The following is a 10,084-nucleotide window of genomic DNA, read 5'->3' on the forward strand; positions in this document are numbered from 1 at the left end:
CGAAATAATGAAACCAGGAGGGAGGTGGGAAACATTCAATGGTTCGCACACTAATGGCGTAGGTTGGGACGCGACTGGTACGTGTTGAATTCACAAAAAGCAGACAAAAGCTAATATCAAGCAATTATTAAAGCCTTAAATCGCCAACGAAGACCTCCGCGTGGTTTAAATGCAGTTCCTCGCACGCATGCAAAGCATACAGTTTAAACCTTAAGTCCCAGGGGAGAGTGAGCGCCAGCCACGTCTCACCGAAGCCCGAAAGGCAGGAAACTAACCCCACGGATTGCCACGAGAGTCTCCATGGCGCGCACTGAAACTTAATCTGTCCCGCGTGGGGAGGGGGAGAAGTTCGCATCCCATGCCACCAAACCCAGGGGACAAAGACACTTATGCGAGTGCCCCGACAGCTCAAGACGCCCATTATCTGCCTGCATTTCCCCGTCAAGGAGCGCTCCATTAGATGGGCGAAGTCAGTCCAAATCTTGCGCCCTTTTAAATCTGGAAGTCCGTCCCGTGGGAGGGTGAAGCGTGCGGGACTTAATTCCCAGCTAGCCTTGGAGAGGACTGCAGGGCCACGCCAACCAAGGGGTAGCTCTCCGATTCCCGACCTCCTACGTGCTGCGAGGTATAGCTGATCCTCGAAAACAACTGAACCAATGCCCAACGCAACGCCATTATTGGGGGAAATAAATGCAATTAAGGATGGGGACGTAGATATAGGCTGAAATCGAAGCCTTTGTTGTTGTTCAGTCGTTCAGTCGTGTCCGACTCTTCGTGACCCCATGGACCAGAATACGCCAGGCACGCCTATCCTTCACTGCCTCTCGCAGTTTGGCCAAACTCATGTTAGTAGCTTCAAGAACACTGTCCAACCATCTCATCCTCTAGGGGAATCCTTGTGGCGGGGCGGCGGCTCTTAGGATTTGCAAGCAGCCCTGTTTCTTCTTAAAGCCGCGAGTCCCTGCGCGCCTCCCCGAGGTGGAGATGCTAATGGAGTCTCCAGGTGCACGGCTCCTCCAGGCCTCTTTCTCCCACTTGGCCAAAGCGTTTTAGAAGCGTTATAGAAGCGTGATCGCGCCGCGTTGCCGTCGGATCTGCCTGCTCAGCTCCACCAACAGCATTGGGCCTGCAGCCCTGCCACCCCGTCTCTGCGGGGGTGATGTGCTTGGGGTGACCCGGAGGATGCCACGGGGGGGGGGGGGAGAATCACACCGGCCCCGTCATTGGAAGCGGACCCGCTTTTGGGCCCCGCAGGCGGATCCTTCGCCGGCTGGTCTGTTCTAGCCAGGGCGGAGAAGGAGCAGAAGGCGCCTGCCCCGCTCCAGGTGCCCCTAGCGTCCACCACCGTGGCAGCCATCCAGAGCGAGGCAAGTTTTATAGAGCCTTTTATTTTACACGGGACAATAAAACAGCTCCCTGAGCCGTTTGCCAACATAAAAACACCCCCGACGACGGAGGTGCCAATGCAAAGCGGAGGGCAACGCGCCTTGGGCTTGGGAAGCGATCGCAGCAAGAAGGGAAAGAGGGAGCATTCAAGAAGGAGGAGGCACATCTTTGGGGGGTTCAGGACCCCAGAAACAGTCTCTCCCTCTCTCTGTGTGCACTTGACATGGCTAGACGACGTTTACGCACTTAAGCGCGAGGCTGCTTTTATTAAGGGTGTGTTGGGAGAACAAGCAGGCCGGTCGGTTTCCTCGCGCATGGCGGCCCTCAGGACTGGAGGTCAACTTCTGGCCCTTTACACAAACCACTGCCAAGTCAACACCGGCGCCCAAGCCGCGTCAGCACTTGGAGAGGCGTCCCAGAGGTCCGAGGACCAACCCAGGCATGCGGGGGTCGCCCAGGAGGAGGAAATGGAAAGTTACAGGGGCTACAACAATAAGCCACAGGCCCTCCACCCTCCAAGCACTGAGGGACTTCCCCCTCTCTTCGGGGTGCACAAGAAGAGAAAAACTAATCTCCTCGCTGATCAAAGCGCATCCTGACGCGTACAGCCCAACAAGCAACATCCACTCCGCTGTGTGGAGTTCAGCAACTCCCTCACAACTACCGCCACTGCGTTATTGCAATCCATAAAAGGTGGGGGGCTGTGCATGACCCCCCCTTCTCGCTTTGCCTTGTTATTTGATTCACAGTCATTTTTGTCTTCGGGCAAAATCCCTCCTTTAGCCCCATGGCAGGATCTCACTCCCCTCCTTTAAAAAAAATAATGCAAGGGGGACATACAACCACACAAAAGAATTTGCTCGGGAGCTTGGTCTGCAAAACTGCCTCTGGGCGATCTATTTATTCAAGTGACATTCCAGCTTTAAGCTTCAGAAGTGGATAAATTCAAGCTAGAAAACCCAGATTAGTTAAATAAATGGGCGAGGACCACCTACTTTCTCTGTCTCACCCCCCACCTTCTCTCTTCAGACGTGGCAAATGCACTCATTCGCGAACACTGGGACACAGTTTGGGAGCACCATATCAGCGATCTACCTGCACGGATTAGAGAGAGTGCGTGCGTGCGTGCGGACTCGTGTGGAGCTCTGACTGTAATAGGATGAGGCATCGCGCGCTGCGCAGATGCAACGTCTTTAATATATTACTGTCCAAACAGATGATGGGACTTTAATAATAAGGCAGCGGCCCTGAACTAAACGTTGGGAGAGCTGACAAAAACGCGGGCTAAAAAACAGAAAGCTTAATTTTCCCTGACAGATACAAATGACACCCCAAGGCTTTTTCGAAGAGCAGCAACTGGCTGCCGGAACCGCCGCTGATCTCTCCCGCTCCCCTCCACCCGCCGCTCGAGCATGCTTTCCAAAGCTGGGAAGAAAGAAAAGCCCTTCTCTCCCTTCCTCCCCCCCCCCTCTACAGCAAAGCGAGCTGGGTTTCCGCTTGGCACCGGGACAGCCGGCTTGCCTGCCTGCCTAAGGCGCGCCTGGGTGACTGCAGGGGCCCCAGGCCGCCAGAGCGCAATGGCTGAGCCTCTCTCGGGGGGCCTCCGCCTCTTGTTAGGATGCTGAGGCTCTCTTGAGTCCTGGTCCTGGACGTTTCCAGGAGGAAGAGAAAGGGAGAGGATTGCAAAGCGCGTGTGGGGAGAAGTATCAGATAATAAGAGGGGGCAGAGCTTCTGCTTTGCATGCAGTCCCAGGTTCAAGTCCCGCCATCGCCAGGCAAGGGCTGTGAAAGGCCCCTGTCTGAGCCGCTGCCGGGCCAGCCACGGGGAACCTCTGGCCCTCCAGATGTTGATGGGGTCCAGACTGCCAGGGGGAGGGTGACAGCTGTACTCCTGCGACATCTGGAGGTTCCACCGGTTTCCTCATCTTTAGTGTAGACAATAGTGGTCTGTCTCGCTATTCGTTTAAAAGGAAAGAGGTCCCACAGTTCCAGTTTCTACTAAAAGAAGCAGCCCTTGGGGCTGAAATTCACGAGTGACAGCCTGGCACTTCAATTCCGGGACAATTACATTGAATCCCATTTTGGAGACCGAGAGGCTGAAAGGCACATTCGCGTTGCGTTGGGAGGGAGAAGCAGGCCTTCCTCTGCTCTTGCTTTTCAACCCGTCTTAACATGCAAAGAGGTGAACCTCAGCAGGAGCGCACCAGTCCCTTGGAACCCGAGTTTTAGCCTTGGGGCCACGAGGACCCTAATCCCAATGGAGTAGCAGGGACCCCGCCCGACTCAGTGGCTTCTGAGTAGTCGCGCTCCGAATCCCGGCTCTATCTCACACTTCGAGGCTACCACTTATTCCTTGGATGGCCTGGGACTTTATTGCTGCAAAATCGAGGTGCTTCGTTGCATTAGAACGTGCTGCATTCTGACTTTGGCTGCAGCCGCAGCCCGGTCCTGTGCATGTTGAAGACCCACTGCACAGAATAGGATTCGCTTTCCAGGGGGAAATAAAACGCGCATCTAATTTCCCCGTTAGGCTGCGCTGGGCACTTACACCAGAGCAGATCTATTGATCTTAGGCGGGGCCGCTGTCTTCTTTAATAGCTCCGACTATCTTCAGAGTAGAAGAGAAGGGAAGTTTCGGAAGCGTCCGCAGGGGCAGGATAAGGAACTATAATATCGTTCCTAAGCTCGCCACCTCTGGGAACATGCTTTTCAGATTAATTGATGGAGGAAAAGGGCAGGGGAGTTTGTTAACCAGGCTGCTCATATTACTCAGGGCATCTCTTCATCTGAACTCGGTGCGCTTTTTTTCTTCTTCTTTTGGGCGGAATTAAAAAATATGCCTCTGATCCAGTGTAATGAAAAGCGCAGGAACCACCAGCCTCTCTCATTCGTTAGGGAACCTTCCCAAGCTGAAAAGAAGCTGCAATCGGAGCCACTCGGGATTGTGTTTCCAACAAGTATTTCAACCCCCCCCCCCTTTCCTTGTCCTTGTTTCATTCGAGCAAGCCTCTTAATTGCTGGCAGTATTTTGCTTGGGGAAGGAGGGAGAGAAACACCCCCCCCCAAACGGGACATTTCCTGAAAGGCAGAAGTATTCTAATAACGCACGGGGCTTTTTAATGTGCTCAGAGCAAACACAGCCAGGAATGTTTCCTGTTTCAAACGACAAAAAATCAGACAAATAATTACCCTTTGTGGAGAACCAACAAACCCAAGATGCCTTTAAACACAGCTAAATTGACAACCCGGTGACTCTGCTGAGGAGAACAGTCAACGACCAATATTTAATAATGGTAATTATAAACGTTTCAAGAACTTCGTCCGCGCCCGATAAAACCCCAATTAAGAAAAACAGAACCCAGACAAGTGCAATCCACAAGTCAGCTAAGCGGAGCTAACCACGACATCGGCTAAAATCCTTTCTGGTTCTGAGTTTAGCTGCGGATCCGTATGTATATTCATTCTAGAAAGTTTTATAGGCTTTTTAAAAATAAATAAATAAATAAATAAATAATCATCATTATAAAACAGTTTTCACTGACTCTCCCCGAGTCGAAACTCTATGGAAAGTGAGCCTCGTAGAAGGCGATCCTGCACACATTGGACCTGATGAAAACCCCACTGGATTCCCCCTCCGCGTTGAGATCAAGTACATGCAGGATCGCAGCACCCAAACAACACCCCCACCTTGAACATGTTTCTTTGGAAGTCAGAAAGCCACGGGACTTTATACTTCCAAGTTCTTATCAGCGCGTGCCAGCTCCATCCATTATCATTCCTGCAGTCATGGGGTCCAGAGAGCAAACAACGTCGCAGAGAAATAGCCCAGATAAGGCTGGTGATGTCTTTGCAGTTGTATTGGGGGGGGGGGAAACCCCGCTTTATCTTAACACTAGTAGCAACTTCATGGGGGGTGAGAGTCAAATATTTCCTTAAAGTCTTTTTTTTTGGGGGGGGGGGAGAAGAGCCGAGTTAATCAGCAGCACACGCAGAGTTTGAGATAGCGAGGCAAGAGTAAATAAAAGAAACGCGCCTCAATTAGAGCCTTTAGAAATCCGCCCAACTAAAAAAGGGCACAATGGACTTTATACTAGAGTATTAAAAGCGACGCGGAGCCTAATGCCCAGGAAGACCCCCCCTCTCCCCTCCCCCGCTATTCCGAATTTCTCTAGCGAATAGACACTGTCTTACCTAAATCCACATAGGGAGGGATACTCTTGGGCAGACCCAGTTCCATAATACAATCTGTGTAGACAACAAAACACACCGTAAATGAATCGCATGGGGTTCCTTGTATGTGTGCATCTATGCATGCATGCTGGAAGGGTGAAACAGAGGGATTTATATCAAAACCACGATGATTGTTTTTTAATGGAAAAATCCACATCCAATATTTCAGCTGGATGCCTTCTCTTAAGGGCCTATACCCAAGCCACCCCTTGCAAATAGGGGACACTTAGGGCCCGCTGATTTCACTGTTTAGGCACGTGCTTAGCTCACTTTAATGGAAATCAATGGAGGAATTAGGTTTGGCGGATCACGCCTGGGATTTATTGGGAAGGAAGCTCTACTGTCCCAAGGTATGTTAATATAGCTCCCCTCCAAAAAGAAAATCAAATGGCAGTGGCAAGTGTTTGACAGGCACTCTTTGAAAGCTGTATTTTAGCAAAAAGCTGCTTTCCAGCACACTGGAAAGGGAGATTTTATATTCGAGCGGCTGCAGTTCTATGCCCCACTTATTCTGTGTCCCTCTGGACATGGTGAGATTTACTTCCGAGTAAACATACAGAGTCGGGTTGCACTGGCGCAATCTAGAGCCAAAAGTGGATTTCCTACTGACTTGGACAGGATGCCAACCCCACATTCAAAACTATAGAAGCTCAATGTCCCGTTTTTTCCGATTCTCCCCAGGGGTCCTCGTACCCGATCGAGGTTTTCCGAATGGTGTGGTGTGGTGGAGGAAACGGGAGTAAGAAAACACAAGATTAGGAAACTATGGGAATTTGTAGCTGGGCACTTTCCTATCTTAGCAAGCAATTAAATTTAAAAAAAGCCAAATAAAAGAACATTTCACCGGTCCACATAGTACTGTATTATCCAGACTGGAACTATTAAACAGAAGTAGTGTGCCACTCGATCTTAATATGTTTACTCATAAGTAAGTTCCATGGGATATAGCCCCCAGAGTATGTTTAGGAGTGTGTGTGGATTAAAATGAAAACCACACAACCAACACCTATCTATTCCCCGCTCCCCTCACTGTAATAGTAACAAGAATTGCCAGGGTGGATAACATGCAAAGAAACCAAAGATATTAGCCTATTCTCAAATTAGACAGGAACAGATTTAGAACCATGACACAGATGTGTGTACACACATATACAGAAGTGTACATCAGGTAGCTTCTCTCTCTCTTATGGTGCTATTGCCTTATTCACAGCAAAGGCGACAACTGTTGATAAATGCTTGGGTGATTGTTTTATTTATTTTTATTTTACTCTAATCCACAATCCATTTTAAACCCCAGTGTTGTTTGGATTTAAAATGATTATGGGACTGGCACCCAGATTTTTATTTTTTTTAAAGTCATCAGCCTTGATAGAAATACAGTAGAACTTACTTCCAAGTAAAACTGAAGTCCTGAACAAACATACTTGGATGTCAGTTCTGTTTAAATAATGTAGCCTCTTCTATGTTTTAAGACCAGGGTTTACTATGGAAACTTACATAAACTCAAACAGTCTGCCTTAAACTGTGCGAGGAGTGCAAAGAAAGCCAAGGAACTAATTTCTAGCAAGAGGAACTAAGGATTATATTCAGCGTTTAACTAGGGCAGCAATTACTGTACATGGACGGGAAATGAACGTACATGCTTCATTATCAATAACACAAATCTCATTTAGGATTTAAGTCAGGACAGTTTTGATCGTCTATATATTTTTATTTAAATGGATATTTCCAGTTTAATAAAATAGCTTCCATTTAGGATTTGAATGTGGACAGTTTGATTTCTTATTTATTTTATTAAACCGTTTGTTTGCAGTTTAATAACTAGAACCAACAGTTATTTCGGTCTATGTAAAAAAAAGACATCGTCTTTGTAAGGCATCGGGTTTCCTACTTGATTTCTCTTTGGGGTAATGCATTCTTAGTTTTATTTGTTCTTCCTAAAGTCCTCCTAGACTTTTGGCAAATTATTCGAGTTCTGGCGGATAAATCAGCGCTCTGAAAAAATCATTTGGACCTTAAGCTCTTGTCACATGACCTCTAGAAAAATACACCTGTGAAATATTAGGTTAGCCTTTTCAACTGCATATATATATTATAATAATACTTCAGGATCAAGTAGCTGCAGCTATAAAAAGAAAATCGAATTCCATAAAAATATAACATTTATTAGCGACGTTCCGACGTGTTCCTTGTCATGCTGATCCACAACGCGCAGAAGACGAAATTGTCCCCTGCAGCCTTGACACTAGACAGCCCCGAGAACTGTCTCCCCTTGGCAAGAAGTTCTGGTTTGATTTCCATCTTCGCAGTATGCAAAATGAGGTAACCCCCTTGGAATTATATTTTCGGGTATATTTGTCAGATTTGACGAAGCGCAGGAGCCCTCGAGAATTTATACAAGGTATAAAGAAGTCAAGGACTTGCAACTTCAAGGCTAAGCCCAGGCTGCAATTAGGAAAGCCGCGGGGACGGCGGCGACTTCGACCGGGGAAAAGGCCGAGGCAGCCAAGGAGAGAGAGGGCGGGGCCCGGGCGGGGTTGCCCGGCGATCGACAGGATCCCTCCCGGCTGACAAAACCCGACGGGCGATCGGTCAAGGCGACTCCGCCGGACGGATCGTTCTGCGGGCCAGCAGATAACCTCGCTTTTTCACCCCTTTGGATGTGGGGTTAGGAACTCCAGATTCCGCTCCCCCGCCCCCTTTCTAGACTCCAGCACTTCCCTTTAGAGCGGTGGTGGAGGAGAACCAAGGGGGTATATAAACAACGTGGGGTTTGGGGCGGGGGCAAAGGGGAAGCCTTCCCCGATTGAGGGAAGGCTTCGAGCTCCCCTTGGGCTATACAACAGACTCCGAGATCAGGAGCTCTGTGGAATCCGCAAACCTGCGACACCGGCCCGCCCCCGCGACCCGAGCAGCGAGGCGCTTACCCTTGCTCGCGCCCCGGTCTTCTGGAGCACCTCGTATGTTATCCCAGTAGAGAACGGGCTGCTAAAATTAGGATAGCAGCGGCGGCGGGGGCGGCCTCCTCCTCCTCCTCAGCGCGCTCTAAGCGTCCTGCCAGGGTACATGTCGACTCCGCTCTCCGAGCCTTTCGCGGGAAGCCGTCGGAGGGAGCCAGGCCCTTCCTTCCTTCCCTTCAGGGCGTTCCGACCCCAAGGCTCGTCCTGGGTCCAGCAGCAGCCCTCGGCCTCCCGCCCCTCGCCTGCTCTGGTCCCCGGGCCCAGCAGGGAGCTGTGAGCAGCCGGCGCCGGGGGGTTGGCAGGTTTTCTCCCGGCGATCACGCCGGCTCCTTCTGACGTCAGTCACCCAGGGTCCCACCACCAGCACACACGGTCGAGGAAGCGAGCCGGGGGGGGGGGAGAGAGAGACCCCTCCAGACGAGAGCTGAGCCTTCCGCCGTGTATGTGTGTACCTTGCCCCGCGCCCTCGGTTTCTCTCTTCGACCCCAGCTCCCGCTTCCTGCAATGCCGGCGGCCTCGAAGAACGTGATCCTTCCAATCCACCCCCCTCTTCCCGAAGGGGATCACCCTTTCCGGTGCGTGTCTGCCCTAGCCGAGGGCTGGTGCCAGTTGCCGAGGCAGGAGGCGGCAACAGAGAAAGCTCCCCCTGCCTTTATATACATATATATATATATATATGGAGAGAGCGAGAGCTAGGAGATCCTGGAAAGAGGAGGGCAGGTTTGTTGGCCCACCTTTGGCTGGGGACCCTGCCTCGCCACGCTTTGGCAGAGAAGACCTCCTCCTTCCCCCTTCTTGCAAAGGCGACCTCCTTTATCGCTTGTTATTCGCCCCCCCCCCTCCAGCAAGTCTCCTTGATCCCCCCCTCGCCTATTCCCCTTTCCCCAATCAGGAACAAAACGCGGAGGCCCCGAGCGGCCCTGATGAGGCACAGGGCCTACAAATTGGCTGCCTTCGTTTCCTTCTCTCAAATTGCCCCCTTCCACCCCTTGCAGCCCCCACCCCCAGCGCCTGCTCGTTCCTGCCTCGCCACTGCTAGCGACAGACAACATTAACATTTTCTTTTTCCTTTTCCTTTCCTTGCCTTCTAGGGGATGATTATTATGGAGACCCTCACCCTGGCAGTGGATAACAAGGTCTTTGCCTGGGGATTTACAGGAGCGGGATTCCCTTCTCTAGCTAGGCCTAATCCTCCAGTTTCTCAAGTTAGCAAGGCCTTTTATTAAATCGCTGAATAACAGGATACAGCAACACACAGCCGAAGAAAGGACTAATAGGCCGGCGGGGGGTCGGCGTGGTGGATTGGTGGAGGTGCATAAGAAGTGTTGCTAGCTTGCTGTTTCCTTATAGAAGCAAGAGCGAACAAGCTCTCTCCTTCATCCCATTGTGGCCAAGGCAGCAATCCTAAACGCTTTACTAGGGAGGATGACCCATCGCACACATTAGAGCTTCCTTCTGCATAGGCTTGGCCCAACCTCCCCTATTTCCTGGGTTGGAGGGGACAGTGG

The 10,084-nt window shown here is 50.7% G+C and overlaps 1 protein-coding gene across 2 annotated transcripts in view; it reads right to left on the reverse strand.

Moving 5' to 3' along the window:
- PITX1 (paired like homeodomain 1) overlaps positions 1–8,715 on the reverse strand; it is a 41,614-nt gene extending 32,899 nt beyond the window's left edge. Inside the window, exons 1-2 of one of the 2 annotated variants that reach the window (XM_033140130.1) lie at positions 8,544–8,593; positions 5,578–5,631 (exon numbers count right to left, since the gene is read on the reverse strand). In XM_033140130.1, coding sequence (XP_032996021.1) covers positions 5,578–5,623 — 46 coding nt within the window. In that variant the 5' untranslated portion in view covers positions 5,624–5,631; positions 8,544–8,593. Of the gene's footprint in view, positions 1–5,577; positions 5,632–8,543 lie in introns of both variants that reach the window. The other variant, XM_033140129.1, reaches the window with a different exon arrangement.
- Between the last annotated feature and the right edge of the window lie 1,369 nt (positions 8,716–10,084).

The sequence above is a fragment of the Lacerta agilis genome, chromosome 2, assembly GCF_009819535.1.
Source record: "Lacerta agilis isolate rLacAgi1 chromosome 2, rLacAgi1.pri, whole genome shotgun sequence".
NCBI classification, from domain to species: domain Eukaryota; kingdom Metazoa; phylum Chordata; class Lepidosauria; order Squamata; family Lacertidae; genus Lacerta; species Lacerta agilis.